The following is a 16,709-nucleotide window of genomic DNA, read 5'->3' as shown; positions in this document are numbered from 1 at the left end:
AAGAGGAGAGGGGTGGTTGTCTGATCATATGGGGTGAAAAAGCTGAGTGCAAGGCATCATAGGGTTGTGGTGGTGCTGGTTCTGACAGCAGAGAGGCCTGAAGCAGGAGGTGGTAGGTAGGAGGAAGGTTGTTGGCACCCTCACCCTGGGGGGGTAGAGCGGCTTGGTCAGTCGGTGTGGGTGAGGAGTGTATATATATTTATATTTGTGTGTGGCTGATGGATATATGTTCAGTATGTGTGTGTTCTTAAGTCCACACCAGCATACTACTCAGAAAGACGCAATGTATTGGGCATGCATTCTAAGTGGTATGCTAGAAGGGACACTGGAATGTATCGTGTGTTTGTTTGTGGGGCATATATCCCAGGTAGGTCAGTGTCTGGCTAGTGTATATACAGTGTGTGTGTGTGTTTATACGTATGTGTGTGTGTGTGTGTGTGTGTGTGTGTGTGTGTGTGTGTGTGTGTGTGTGTGTGTGTGTGTGTGTGTGTGTGTGTCCGTCTCCCTCCCAGGTCAGAGTTGTCGTGGTATGATGGTGAAGGGCAGAATGGGACTGGAGGCCTCTAGCTCCAGGGCGGTTAGGAAACACTCTGTAGCCGCGCCAGCATGGCCCTGAGCCTGCAGCACCTCCCCCAGGCTGTTCCACACGTCGTGGGCAGTGGAGTTCACCTGTACCGTGTCCCGAAGGATCTTCTCTGCCAGGCTGTAACGCTGCAGCTGGTGCAGGATCAGACCCTAGCATAGAGAGAGAGAGAGCGGGGAAAAGAGAGAGGGGGGGGAGAGAGAGAGATGGAGAGAGAGAGATCGAGTGAGAGCAAAGTCAGAGGAAGATATTTTGAATCGTAGACAGAGAGACAGTAGGAGAAGACAGAGGGAGAGGGTGAGGGAGGGGCCGAGAGAACATTTCTCAATCCTTCGAGAAAGCAAACAGTATGAATCAGACTGTAGGAAGAGGGACAGACATACAAACAGTACATACAGTACATACATATATACATACAAACAGTACATACATACGTACATACATACATACATACATACATACATGCATACATACATACATACATACATACAGTGCATACAGTATATACATACATATATACATACATACATACATACATACATACATACACACATACATACAGTACATACATACATGAATACATATATACATACATACTGTAAATACAGTACATACATATATACATACATACATACATACATACATACATACATACATACATACATACATACATACATACATACATACATACATACATACATACAGTATATAAAAGGAAATGGAATACAGCTACAAGCTCAGTCTGCTTTCACACAGTAACTTGATTATGCCATTCTTAGTGCAAATTTAGACAAAATAAAAAGACCTAGCTAGCTAAGACAAAGTCAAACAGTTCCTTTAAAAATTGTAATTCGTTTTCTCAAATCGTGTTTGTCCGTTTCCACAGGTTGATAATGCATATTACCTCTATGTCAGTGTTATACCACACAACGGGAGACCTTCAGTTATTAAATGTAAAATTATAAATGCAGTACATACATATATACAGTACATACAGTACATACATATATACATACATACATACAGTGCATACAGTACATACATACAGTACATACATAGATACATACATACAGTACATACATACAGTACATACATACAGTGCATACAGTACATACATATACATACATACAGTACATACATACATACATACATACATACATACATACAGTACATACATACATATATACATACATACAGTACATACATACAGTACAGTACATATACAGTACATACATACATACATACATACATACATATATACATACATACATACAGTGCATACAGTACATACATACAGTACATACATACAGTGCATACAGTACATACATATACATACATACAGTACATACATACATACATACATACATACATACATACATACATACATACATACATACAGTACATACATATATACATACATACAGTACACACATACAGTACAGTACATATACAGTACAGTACATACATACATACATACATACATACATACAGTACATACATACATATATACATACATACATACAGTACATACATACAGTACAGTACATATACAGTACAGTACAGTACAGTACATACATACATACATACATACATACATACATACATACATACATACAGTACATACATATATACATACATACATACAGTGCATACAGTACATACATAGATACATACATACAGTACATACATACAGTGCATACAGTACATACATATACATACATACAGTACATACATACATACATACAGTACATACATACAGTGCATACAGTACATACATACAGTACATACATATACATACATACAGTACATACATACAGTACATACATACAGTGCATACAGTACATACATACAGTACATACATATACATACATACATACAGTACATACATACAGTACATACATACATACATACATACATACATACATACATACATACATACGTACATACAGTACATACATATATACGTACATATATACATACATACAGTACATATATACATACATACATACATACATACAGTACATACAGTACATACATATATACATACATATATACATAGAGTGCATACAGTACACACATACAGTACATTCATAAATATACATAAATACAGTACATACACTACCGTTCAAAAGTTTGGGGTCACTTAGAAATGTCCTTGATTTTGAAAGAAAAGCCTTTTTTTTGTCCATTAAAATAACATCAAACTGATCAGAAATACAGTGTAGACATTGTTAATGTTGTAAATGACGATTGTAGCTGGAAACGGCAGATTTTCTATGTAATATCTACATAGGCGTACAGAGGCCCATTATCAGCAACCATCAATCCTGTGTTCAAATGGCACGTTGTGTTAGCTAATCCAAGTTTATCATTTTAACAGGCTAATTGATCATTAGATTTTATAATTTTGCAATTATATTAGCACAGCTGAAAACTGTTGTTCTGATTAAAGAAGCAATAAAACTGGCCTCATTTAGACAAGTTGAGGATCTGGAGCATCAGCATTTGTGGGTTCGATTACAGGCTCAAAATGGCCAGAAACAAAGGACTTTCTTCTGAAACTCGTCAGTCTATTCTTGTTATGAGAAATGAAGGCTATTCCATGTGAGAAATTGCCAAGAAACTGAAGATCTCGTACAAAACTGTGTCCTACTCCCTTCACAGAACAGCGCAAACTGGCTCTAACCAGAATAGAAAGAGGAGTGGGAGGCCCCGGTGCACAACTGAGCAAGAGGACAAGTACATTAAAGTGTCTAGTTTGAGGAACAGATGCCTCACAAGTCTTCAACTGGCAGCTTCATTAAATAGTACCCGCAAAACACCAGTCTCAACATCAACAGTGACGAGGCGACTCCAGGATGCTGGCCTTCTAGGCAGAGTTCCTCTGTCCAGTGTCTGTGTTCTTTTGCCCAGCTTAATCTTTTCTTTTTATTGTCCAGTCTGAGATATGGGTTTTTCTTTGCAACTCTGCCTAGAAGGCCAGCATCCCGGAGTTGCCTCTTCACTGTTGACGCTGAGGCTGGTGTTTTGCGGGTACTATTTAATGAAGCTGCCAGTTGAGGACTTGTGAGGCGTCTGTTTCTCAAACTAGACACTCTAATGGACTTGTACAGTCCCTAGTGCAAGGTGCACCTGTGTAATGATCATGCTGTTTAATCAGATTCTTGATATGCCACACCTGCCAGGTGAATGGATTATCTTGGCAAAGGAGAAATGGTCACTAACAGGGACGTAAACAAATTTGTGCATATGGAACATTTCTGGGATCTTTTATTTCAGTTCATGAAACATGGGACTAACACTTTACATGTTGTGTTCATATTTTTCTTCAGTGTATTTGCACATTGCTAAAACACTGTGCATAGCTGATAATATAACACTTCAAATGTCTTTATCTTTTTGAAACCTTTTTGAGTAAAATATCTACAGTTCAATTCATATAGTTTTTTGTTAATGTTGTTTAGTGTCTTCTCACTTTTGTTTATTATTTCATTTGCAATGTGAACACGTTTCCCATGCCAATAAACCTTTGAATTGAATTGAGAGAGAGAGAGACCGAGACAAACAGAGATGGCAACAAACAGAGAGAGAGAGAGAGAGAGAGAGAGAGAAAGAGAGAGAGAGAGACAAAGACAAACAGAGAGAGAAAGAGAGCGAGAGAGAGAGAGAAAAAAAAGACAGATACAGAGACAAACCGAGAGAGAGAGAGAGAGAGAGAGAGAGAGAGCCCAGCCAGCACAGTTAGGGGCCAGGGAGAGCCCTCTTCTGTCTGGGGTAAGGGCCCCACCCTGTGCTTCTGCACCCCTCCACAGTGCTCTGAACGATTGACAGAAAGACAGACGGAGGGGTGTGGGTGCCCCCCTTGCTCTCCCGTCCCCAGAGCTGACATGCTGTTGATGAGATGTGACAAGCCTGCTTATTACTGAGACCAACGAGACAGACATCAGAATAAAATCAAAAATCAAAAGCTCAGATACAGCAGAACTGACACAAAGTGATGTGTGGCTGTGGCCCCGGCCGCAGCATGCTACTGTGAGCTGCTACAATGCTTAAATACCCAAAAGTGTGTGTGTAAAGGAAAGTAGGACTGGCCTTTCACTGCAGCCAGAGACAGACACAGACAGACCGGCAGGATTACTTTGAGGTGCATAAAGGTTAGACCTACACTCTGATTCATACTGTTGGCTTTCTCTAAGGTTTGAGAAAGGGTTTCAACAATGTATTTACAGTAGAGGAGCCATAGACAAACTGCTCCACGAGAGCAAAACACTTTTTACACTGCTTAACCATGCAGCCAGTGTGCATACTCATACAAGTATCAGCTTTCACTCAATGATTACTTGATCCTGTACGCATTATTTAACTAGCTGGTGGATATTGCAGGTAGTCTGTCTGACACCTAACTCTGGCTGACACCCCTGGGACACACCACAAGAAGAGATGGAGAAAGATATATGGAGAGAGAAGGAAAGAGAGACTACTAGGAGAGAGAGAGAGAGAGGATAAATACAGAAGTAGGAGCAGGAGAAGTCTGGGTCCTGCCCTTGGTGCATTATCAACAACTCCATTCAAGGGGACCAGGAGAGATAAGTGGGAGAGGGAGACCATAAAGAAAGCAGTAGAAGTCCTTGCCCCATTACCTGCTGCATTAACACCATTAAGAGGTTGCTGACTGCTACTGCTGCTGCCAGTGTGTTGTGTCGTCGGTACCTTCTCAGTAGAAATAGTGCTAGCTACATCTAATAACTTACACAGTGTAAAGCTAGGTGATATGGACAAACAATCATATTGTGATAAATTGCCTGAATTGATGGATAGCGATAAATAGAACTTTACGTTTATATCAATCAATCAAATGTATTTATAAAGCCCTTTTTACATCAGCCGATGTCATAAAGTGCTGTACAGAAACCCAGCCTAAAACCCCAAACAGCAAGCAATGCAGGTGTAGAAGCACGGTGGCTAGGAAAAACTCCCTAGAAAGGCCAGAACCTAGGAAGAAACCTAGAGAGGAACCAGGCTATGAGGGGTGGCCAGTCCTCTTCTGGCAGTGCCGGAACATTATAAGCTTCTAACATTAACGTGCAACACATCTTTTTTAAATTATCCTTTAAACTACTAAAACTAATTTGATGTTTGTAGCCATCAATTATCCTACTAATAATCAATCAAATGTATTTATAAAGCCCTTCTTACATCAGCTGATGTCACAAAGTGCTGTACAGAAACCCAGCCGAAAACCCCAAACAGCAAGCAATGCAGGTGTAGAAGCACAGTCACCCATATTAGCAAAGTTATTTCATTTCAAACTTCACAATTCTCTAGTATAGGCTACTTATCGTAATGAACGATATTAGCAAAATGCCTGCGATAAGTGATCGGTGTGGATCATTTTCGGTTTATCGTCCCATCTAGTACAACGGCATCAAAGAACTGACACCACTACAACGGCATCAAACCACTGGTCTGGTCCCAAAAACCTAAAACATTTGACTCTGCTGCTGGAGCCAACAGCTCAACTGATACCACTGCAACCATATCTGTCAAGTGGTGGTTGGTTCCATGTCTAGCCTGCATGCCTACCTACCACATAAACCCAGCTAACTAGCGACCACCAATGGGGCCGCAGGTACTACAGCAGCGGTTCCTAAGCTTTTCCATTCCGAGAATCACCAAATCACTGTCTGAAGAAATGTTCCCAAAACACAAAAGCTGTCTAGTTGTGTGGACTATTCTACAATGTTTATTTTAGAGTGCAAAAAACATTCACCTGACGTTACAAGAACGTTCCCCAAACTCATTTAGTCTGTTCTTTAAAAGGTTTCCAGAATGTTTCATTAGGTTGTGGGAACAGTCTGGTGGGAACATTGCTGGGACATCACAAAATATATGTTCCCAAAACACAAAAACTGTCCAGTTGTGCGAATGATTCAAATGTTTTTTAGGGTGCAAAAAACTGATTTCATTTTTTTATCTGTTTTTATGAGAGATGTGGCCACTTTTGTTTCTTTCCCACTGCTTCAATTGAAGGGAGTTGCGATACTCTGTTGTGGTGAAACCACGGGTTTATTATGAGAATGACAACATACTGTATAATGCTGGCTAAAACTTGGCTTTCCATACAAATCCTTTCATGACAAAAGAAACCTGGTTTTTGGTTGCTTTCTCATTATAAAAACAGCGATGGTGAGATTGCTTTATTATGTGTGCCTGCTTTGGCCACACAATTTATTTAGTCAGGCAAGTCCACGTTTTTTGACCCTGGTCCTCGAGTACCCCCAACAGTACACATTTTCATTGTAACCCTGGACAAGCACATCAGATACAACTTGTCAGGTAATCATCAAGCCCTCAATGAGTTGAATGAGGTGTGTTTGTCCAGGGCAACAACGACAGTGTGTTGGGGTACTGGAGGACCAGGGTTAGGAAACACTGTTCTAGAAATTAATCATAATTTAAATATCAATACATTGACAATGCCACAAAAAGCATTATTTATTTTTTTGTGTGGGGGGGGCTATATTAGGTCCTACAGTATATGTACAATTATATAAATTATACAACATTGAGGTCCTTGAAAATACAATTAAGTGCTTGAAAAAGTCCCTGAAAGTCCTTGAATTTGACTTGCCAAGGTCTGTATGAACCCTGCTTAAACAATGTATAGTCCTAGTCCTACTGTATGTTGTTGTATAGGTGGAGGGCCAATTAACATATACAGTTGTCGGAAGTTTACATACACTTAGGTTGGAGTCATTAAAACTTGTTTTTCAACCACTCCACAAATTTCTTGCTAACAAACAATAGTTTTGGCAAGTCGCTTAGGATATCTACTTTGTACATGACACAAGTCATTTTTCCAACAATTGTTTACAGACAGATTATTTCACTTATAATTCATTGTATCACAATTCCAGTGGGTCAGAAGTTTACATACACTAAGTTAACTGTGCCTTTAAACAGCTTGGAAAATTCCAGAAAATGATGTCATGGCTTTAGAAGCTTTTGATAGGCTAATTGACATAATTTGAGTCAATTGGAGATGTACCTGTGGATGCATTTCAAGGCATACCTTCAAACTCAGTGCCTCTGCTTGACATCATGAGAAAATCAAAAGAAATCAGCCAAGACCTCAGAAAAAAATGTGTAGACCTCCACAAGTCTGGTTCATCCTTGGGAGCAATTTCCAAATGCCTGAAGGTACCACGTTCATGGTATAAACACCATGGGACCACACAGCCGTTATACCGCTCAGGAAGGAGGCACATTCTATCTCCAAGAGATGAACATACCTTGGTGTGAAAAGTGCAAATCAATCCCAGAACAACAGCAAAGGACCTTGTGAAGATGCTGGAGTAGCTGCTGCTACTCTCTGTTTATCATATATGCATAGTCACTTTAACTATACATTCATGTACATACTACCTCAATTAGGCCGACCAACCAGTGCTCCCGCACATTGGCTAACCGGGCTATCTGCATTGTGTCCCGCCACCCACCACCCGCCAACCCCTCTTTTACGCTACTGCTACTCTCTGTCCATCATATATGCATAGTCAATTTAACCATATCTACATGTACATACTACCTCAATCAGCCTGACTAACCGGTGTCTGTATGTAGACTCGCTACTTTTATAGCCTCAACTGTAAATAGCCTGTCTTTTTACTGTTGTTTTATTTCTTTACCTACCTATTGTTCACCTAATACCTTTTTTGCACTATTGGTTAGAGCCTGTAAGTAAGCATTTCACTGTAAGGTCGACACCTGTTGTATTCGGCGCACGTGACAAATAAACTTTGATTTGAAAAGTATCTATATCCACAGTTAAACGAGTCCTATATCGACATAACCTGAAAGGCCGATCAGCAAGGAAGAAGCCACTGCTCCAAAACCGCTATAAAAAAGCCAGACTACGGTTTACAACTGCACATGGGGACAAAAATTTTACTTTTTGGAGAAATGTCCTCTGGTCTGATGAAACAAAAATAGAACTGTTTGGCCATAATGACCATCGTTATGTTTGGAGGAAAAAGGGGGAGGCTGCAAGCTGAAGAACACCATCCCAACCGTGAAGCACGGGGGTGGCAGCATCATGTTATGGGGGTGCTTTGCTGCAGGAGGGACTGCTGCACTTCACAAAGTAGATGGCATCATGAGGCAGGAAAATTATGTGGATATATTGAAGCAACATCTCAAGACATCAGTCAGGAAGTTAAAGCTTGGTCGCAAATGGGTCTTCCAAATGGACAATGACCCCAAGCATACTTCCAAAGTTGTGGCAAAATGGCCTGAGGACAACAAATGAGCCGAAATTCACCCAACTTATTGTGGGAAGCTTGTGGAAGGATACCCAAAACGTTTGACCCAAGTTAAACAATTTAAAGGCAATGCTACCAAATACTAATTGAGTGTATGTAAACTTCTGACCAACTCGGAATGTGATGAAAGAAATAAAAACTGAAATAAATCATTCTCTCTACTATTATTCTGACATTTCACATTCTTAAAATAAAGTTGTGATTCTAACTGACCTAAGACAGGACATTTTTACTAGGAATAAATGTCAGGAATTGTGAAAAACTGAGTTTAAATGTATTTGGCTAAAGTGTATGTAAACTTCCGACTTCAACTATATTCCTCTAAGTAGACATGTGGAACTGTATAAAAAATCCTTTTGATTTTTTTTCAAACCATTTTGAAATTTTGATCCCAATGTTACACATTGGCCCCCTTATTTATAGAAAGACCCATTACTGGTACATAGTGTTATTAAATGACCTGGAAACCCAAATGTTAACTTTTGGGGAATGTCTGTGGTGGTTGTTACAGATTTTAGTGAATGTTAGGATTATGTTATCAAAAACATTTGAATGTTTTTAGGACGTTATCATCCTAATGTTAAATAAAACCCTGACTAGAAATGAATGCGAATCGTAGCTAATGTTCTGGGAATGTTCCCGGTTTGCTGGGTTAACACACAGGCTGACACAACAAATGAGAGGAGAGGTAAGAAGACGAGGCTCAGGCTAGCAGAATGTGGTGGGTTCTTCTGGGTTTCTTCTGTCTAGAAGTCACAGCTGTATCAGCAGAATTCTCTCTCTCATCTACTCTCCATCTATCCCCACTCTCTCTCCATTCCTCTGTCCATCCACCCCTCTCTCTCCACCTCTCTCTCTCCATACCTCTGTCCATTCATCCCTCTCTCTCCCCCTCTCTCTCTCCATCCCTCTGTCCATCATCCCTCTCTCTCTCTATCCCTCTGTCCATCCATCCCTCTCTCTATCCCTCCCTCTCTCTCAGCCAGTCAGAGTGGTGTATGCATGGCCCTCCACTAACTGGTCTATCAGGGCAGAGGGATGGAAGGATGGATGGATGGAAGAGTGGAGAAAGAGGGGAGCGAGAGAGACGGAAGTCTATAAATGTGCTGTACAGTGTGCCAGACCCATTACCACTTCGCTTTATCAGCTCTGACAAACAGGCTGACTGACAAATGACACTCTGCATCCCAGACCTGACGCCAATACGACGCATGCCAGAACAATCACACCACCCAGCAGCCATCAAACGCTACAGATACCGCCATCCATCCCACCACTCACCTATCACAAACTAGTACAGTCACCATCCCACCACGCACCTATCACAAACTAGTACAGTCACCATCCCACCACGCACCTATCACAAACTAGTACAGTCACCATCCCACCACGCACCTATCACAAACTAGTACAGTCACCATCCCACCACGCACCTATCACAAACTAGTACAGTCACCATCCCACCACGCACCTATCACAAACTAGTACAGTCACCATCCCACCAATCACAAACTAGTACAGTCACCATCCCACCACGCACCTATCACAACAAAATCTAGTATAGTCAGGGACTATTCCACGATTCAGCTCATTAGAGGAGCACACACACACAGACACACTTCTTAACATCCTCTGCTGCTGGAGGACTACTCCTGTTCCTGTCTCAGGCTATGGGAGGATGGGAGGGAGCAGCGAGGGAGGAGCAACACCTCATCCTGGAGCAGCAAGGACACAGACACACACATACACACACGTATGTAGACTACGTGCACACTGAACACACACATTGAGTGAACAGACACATACATCAACCAACCTTACTGTAGCGTCTATTCCCCTGCTTGTAGTGCTGACACATCAGAATGTGATGGGTTCCTCTGGGTTTCTTCCGTTAGTCAGTTTACCGTGCTGTATTCACCACCAACCAATCACAAGCTCCCACTTATAATTTCCATAATTTAGTTTCTAATTTGGCTTAATGCAGCCTTGTCATCCCCAAAGTGTCTCCTTTGTATAAAGCAGCAGTAGCAGCCAGCAAACTCTTAATGGTGTTAATGCAGCCGGTAATGGGGAAAGGACTTCTACTGCTTTCTTTATGGTCTCCCTCTCTCACTTCTCTTTCCAGCTCCATGGAGGTTTACACTATTACAATAAGCTTCCCCTCTTTGTCTGCACCACTTCACTATATGACCTGAGACTCCCTCTATGGGAGCTATGGGACTGGGAGGCAGTGATCTATTCAAGTTGAGTCCAAAGGCCATACAATTCAAGTCCAAGTCCAAGTCTGTCCTTTATACTGTAGTCCCAAGTCCAAGTCTGAGTCCTCTATACTGTAGTCCCAAGTCCAAGTCTGAGTCCTTTATACTGTAGTCCCAAGTCCGAGTCCTTTATACTGTAGTCCCAAGTCCAAGTCTGAGTCCTCTATACTGTAGTCCCAAGTCCAAGTCTGAGTCCTTTATACTGTAGTCCCAAGTCCAAGTCTGAGTCCTTTATACTGTAGTCCCAAGTCCAAGTCTGAGTCCTTTATACTGTAGTCCCAAGTCCAAGTCTGAGTCCTCTATACTGTAGTCCCAAGTCCAAGTCTGAGTCCTTTATACTGTAGTCCCAAGTCCAAGTCTGAGTCCTTTATACTGTAGTCCCAAGTCCGAGTCCTTTATACTGTAGTCCCAAGTCCAAGTCTGAGTCCTCTATACTGTAGTCCCAAGTCCAAGTCTGAGTCCTTTATACTGTAGTCCCAAGTCCGAGTCCTTTATACTGTAGTCCCAAGTCCAAGTCTGAGTCCTCTATACTGTAGTCCCAAGTCCAAGTCCGAGTCCTTTATACTGTAGTCCCAAGTCCAAGTCCGCATCCTTTATACTGTAGTCCCAAGTCCAAGTCTGAGTCCTTTATACTGTAGTCCCAAGTCCAAGTCTGAGTCCTTTATACTGTAGTCTCAAGTCCGAGTCCTTTATACTGTAGTCCCAAGTCCAGTCTCGGTAGTGCTAAAAGCTGGAGTTCAGCAATCTTTGAAGCTATATTACGTTAAGGTATAAAGCTAAGTAAGGCTAAACCGCTAATACAGTAGCTATCTAAAATTTGCTGTTGTAGCTAACATGTTGAATTATGCAAAGGAAGAAGACTTTCTGAGTCCAAGTTCAAGTGACTGCTGGTTGAGTTGGAGTCGAGTCATGAGTCAGGGCTCACCAAGTCTATGAATGGTCTTTACGTGGGTTGGGCTGATGGAGAGAGATGGAAGAGAAGACGAGAGGAGAACAGAACAGAAGAGACTCACCAGTCTCTGCATGGTCTTGACGTGGGTGGGGCTGATGGATAGGGCCTCCTCATACCAGCGTTTGGCCTCGTCCACATTACCCCGCAGCTCAGCCACCTGGCCCCGCGTCAACAGCACGTTGTGGGACATGGGAAACAGGTTGGCAGCCTCCTGTGTACAGGCCGTAGCCTCCGCAGGCTTGCCCATGCCAATGTACACCTTTGCTAGAAAGAGAAAGAGAGCAGAGTAGAGAGAGAGTAAAGAGAGAGTAAAGAGAGAGTAGAGAGAGAGTCGAGGTAGAGAGAGAGAGTAGAGCGGTAGAGAGAGTAGAGAGTTAGAGAGAGTAGAGTTAGAGAGAGTAGATAGAGAGAGAGTAGAGAGAGAGAGAGTAGAGAGGTGGAGAGAGAGTAGAGATAGAGAGTAGAGAGTAGAAGTAGAGAGAGAGTAGAGAGAGAGAATAGAGGTAGAGAGAGTAGAGAGAGAGTAGAGGTAGAGAGAGAGTAGAGAGTTAGAGTAGGTAGAGAGAGGGTAGACAGGTAAAGAGTAGAGAGGTAGAGAGAGAGAGTAGAGAGGATAGCGAGTAGAGAGGTAAAGAGTAGAGAGGTAGAGAGAGAATAGAGAGGTAGAGAGAGAGTAGAGAGGATAGAGAGAGAGTAGAGAGGATAGAGAGTAGAGAGAGAGTAGAGAGGTAGAATGAGTAGAGAGGTAGAGAGTAGAGAGAGTAGAGGTAGAGAGAGTAGAGAGAGTAGAGAGAGTAGAGAGAGAGTAGAGAGGTAGAGAGAGTAGAGGTAAAGAGAGTAGAGAGAGTAAAGGTAGAGAGAGTAGAGAGAGTAGAGAGAGTAGAGAGAGAGTAGAGAGAGAGTAGAGAGGTAGAGAGAGTAGAAAGGTAGAGAGAGTAGAGAGAGAGAGTAGAAGTAGAGAGAGAGTAGATAGAGAGAATAGAGGTAGAGAGAGTAGAGAGAGAGAGTAGAAGTAGAGAGAGAGTAGATAGAGAGAATAGAGGTAGAGAGAGTAGAGAGAGTAGAGAGAGAGTAGAGAGGTAGAGAGAGTAGAAAGGTAGAGAGAGTAGAGAGTAGAAGTAGAGAGAGAGTAGATAGAGAGAATAGAGGTAGAGAGAGTAGAGAGAGAGAGTAGAGAGTAGAAGTAGAGAGAGAGTAGATAGAGAGAGAAGAGGTAGAGAGAGAGTAGAGAGGTAAAGAGAGTAGAGAGGTAGAGAGTAGAGAGGTAGAGAGTAGAGAGGTAGAGAGAGAGTAGAGAGAGAGTAGAGAGGTAGAGAGAGAGTAGAGAGGTGGAGAGAGTAAAGAGGTATAGAGAGAGTAGAGAGAGAGTAGAGAGAGAGTAGAGGTAGAGAGAGTAAAGAGGTAGAGAGAGAGTAGAGAGGTAGAGAGAGAGAGAGAGAGTAGAGAGGTAGAGAGAGTAGAGAGAGAGAGACTAGAGAGGTAGAGAGAGTAGAGAGGTGGAGAGAGAGTAGAGATAGAGAGTAGAGGTAGAGAGAGAGTAGAGAGAGAGAGAGTAGAGAGGTAGAGAGAGTAGAGAGGTAGAGAGAGTAGAGAGAGTAGAGAGGTAGAGAGAGTAGAGAGGTAGAGAGAGTAGAGAGGTAGAGAGAGTAGAGAGAGTAGAGAGGTAGAGAGAGTAGAGGTAGAGAGAGTAAAGAGGTAGAGAGAGAGTAGAGAGAGAGTAGAGAGGTAGAGAGAGAGAGAGTAGAGAGGTAGAGAGAGTAAAGAGGTAGAGAGAGTAGAGAGAGAGTAGAGAGAGAGTAGAGAGGTAGAGAGAGAGAGAGTAGAGAGGTAGAGAGAGTAAAGAGGTAGAGAGAGTAGAGAGAGAGTAGAGAGAGAGTAGAGAGAGGACAATAAAGTGACACAGACATAAACTTGGAGATACACTGACTGACTGACAGTAGACATACGGGCACAGAGACCGCTTCACACAATCAGATAAAAACAGACACAGAAGCACACGCGCACACACTTCCTGTGGTAATGGGAGATGCAGCAGACCAGAGGGTTGATTGCTGTCTTCTTACTTAATGATTTCATTTGATCTGCAGGCAGAGAGGAAATGAGAGCGTCTAGCAGGTGGCAGCCAGACTGATAAACACACACACACACCTCATTGCTTTGTCCCTACCTTTCTTAAATAAAGCCCATAGATAATATACAGAGATTTGAGTGACTGTCTTAGTTTTCCAAAGCAATAAAAACTATCCAAAGATCATATCATTTGTTTCATCATCATCTTCCCTTCGGGGGAAATAGCTAATAATATGAGAAAACATTAACTTAAAGTCATACAATGTGTGTGTGCACAAGTTTAATTGTGTGAAACTCTCTATGTCTCCGTGTGTGTGTGTGTGTCTTCCTGTGTATGTGTGTGTCTCCCTGTGTATGTTTGTCTCCCTGTGTATGTGTGTCTCCCTGTGTATGTTTGTCTCCCTGTGTATGTGTGTCTCCCTGTGTATGTTTGTCTCCCTGTGTATGTGTGTCTCCCTGTGTGTGTCTCCCTGTGTATGTGTGTCTCCCTGTGTATGTGTGTCTCCCTGTGTATGTTTGTCTCCCTGTGTATGTGTGTCTCCCTGTGTGTCTCCCTGTGTATGTTTGTCTCCCTGTGTATGTGTGTCTCCCTGTGTGTGTCTCCCTGTGTATGTGTGTGTCTCCCTGTGTATGTTTGTCTCCCTGTGTATGTGTGTCTCCCTGTGTATGTTTGTCTCCCTGTGTATGTGTGTCTCCCTGTGTATGTTTGTCTCTGTAATGCCCTGGCCATAGAAGGGTTTTTTGTTCTTTATTTTGTTTAGGCCAGGGTGTTACATTGGGTGGGAGTTCTATGTTCCTTTCTCTATGTTTTTGTATTTCTTTGTTTTGGGCCGTGTGTGGCTCCCAATCAGGCACAGCTGAAGCTCGTTGTTGCTGATTGGGAGTCACACATAAGGAGCATGTTTTTCCTTTGGGTTTTGTGGGTAATTGTTTCTGCTTTGAGTATTTCCCTACAGGACTGTTTGCTGTCGTTTTTGTTCATTTTTGTAGTGTTCTCTTGTTTTTTGAATAAAAATTCTAATGATGAAGACATCCTCTGCTGCACCTTGGTCTAATTCTGACGACGGCCGTTACAGAATTACCCACCAACAACGGACCAAGCAGCGGAGGAAGGAGCAGCGCAAGGAGAGGCACCAGGAGAAAAGCTATCTGGAGTCGTGGACTTGGGAGGAAATCCTGGATGGGAAAGGACCATGGGCTCAAGCTGGGGATTATCGTCGCCCGCAGTGGGAGATCGAGGCGGCGAGAGCTGAGAGGCGCTGGTATGAGGAAAGGGAGCGCAACGGACACGGGAGGCAGCCCCAAAATTTTTTTGGGGGGGGCACACGGGGAGATTGGCGGAGTCAGGCGGTAGACCTGAGCCAACTCCCCGTGCTTACCGGAAGCAGCGTGGTACTGGTAAGACACCGTGTTATGCTGTGGAGCGCACGGTGTCCCCAGTGCACGTTCAAAGCCCGGTGCGCTACATACCAGCCCCCCGCAAGTGCCATGCGAGTGCAGGCATCGAGCCAGGGCGGATGGTGCCAGCTCAGCGTGTCTGGTCTCCAGTGTGCCTCCTCGGTCCAGGTTATCCTGCGCCGGCGTTGCGCACTGTCTCCAGAGCACTGGGAGGGTCCAGTTTGCCCAATGCCTGCTCTCCGCCCGTGCCGGGCCAAAGTGGGCATTCAGCCTGGAGTGTGGGTAAAGAGCGTCCGTACCAGAACTCCAGTGCTCCCCCACAGCCCGGTTTATCCTGTGCCTCCTCCTCGGACCAGGCCTCCAGTGGGTCTCCCCATCCTGGTCCGTCCTGTGCCACCTCCCAGGACCAGGCCTCCAGTGGGTCTCCCCATCCTGGTCAGTCCTGTGCCTGCTCCACGGACCAGGCCTCCAGTGGGTCTCCCCATCCTGGTCCGTCCTGTGCCACCTCCCAGGACCAGGCCTCCAGCGGGTCTCCCCATCCTGGTCCGTCCTGTGCCACCTCCCAGGACCAGGCCTCCAGTGGGTCTCCCCATCCTGGTCAGTCCTGTGCCTGCTCCACGGACCAGGTCTCCAGTGGGTCTCCCCATCCTGGTCCGTCCTGTGCCACCTCCCAGGACTAGGCCTCCAGTGGGTCTCCCCATCCTGGTCCGTCCTGTGCCACCTCCCAGGACTAGGCCTCCAGTGGGTCTCGCCAGTCCGGAGCCGCCAGAGCCGCCCGCCAGTCAGGAGCCGCCAGAGCCGCCCGCCAGTCAGGAGCCGCCAGAGCCGCCCGCCAGTCAGGAGCCGCCAGAGCCGCCCGCCAGTCCGGAGCCGCCAGAGCCGCCCGCCTGTCAGGAGCCGCCAGAGCCGCCCGCCTGTCAGGAGCCGCCAGAGCCGCCCGCCTGTCAGGAGCCGCCAGAGCCGCCCGCCTGTCCGGAGCCGCCAGAGCCGCCCGCCTGTCCGGAGCCGCCAGAGCCGCCCGCCTGTCCGGAGCCGCCAGATGATGGCGATGGATGGCGATGGATCCTCCCCTTTACATAAGGCTGCAGAGCAGAGCCATGAAGATGTCTGCAGACTCCTTCTCCAGT

General features: G+C 44.2%; 1 protein-coding gene across 1 annotated transcript in view; it reads right to left on the bottom strand.

Annotated features, from left to right (window-relative positions):
• Nucleotides 1-346: 346 nt before the first annotated feature.
• Nucleotides 347-16,709, bottom strand: part of LOC115162134 (tetratricopeptide repeat protein 7B-like) — a 53,924-nt gene continuing 37,561 nt past the window's right edge. Inside the window, exons 2-3 of the mRNA XM_029713148.1 lie at nt 12,176-12,378; nt 347-735 (exon numbers count right to left, since the gene is read on the bottom strand). Coding sequence (XP_029569008.1) covers nt 514-735; nt 12,176-12,378 — 425 coding nt within the window. The 3' untranslated portion in view covers nt 347-513. The remainder of the gene's footprint in view (nt 736-12,175; nt 12,379-16,709) is intronic.

The sequence above is a fragment of the Salmo trutta genome, chromosome 25 (assembly GCF_901001165.1).
Source record: "Salmo trutta chromosome 25, fSalTru1.1, whole genome shotgun sequence".
Taxonomy (NCBI): domain Eukaryota; kingdom Metazoa; phylum Chordata; class Actinopteri; order Salmoniformes; family Salmonidae; genus Salmo; species Salmo trutta.
The sequence above is the reverse complement of the archived record's forward strand: the minus strand, read 5'-3'. Positions and strand labels throughout refer to the sequence as shown.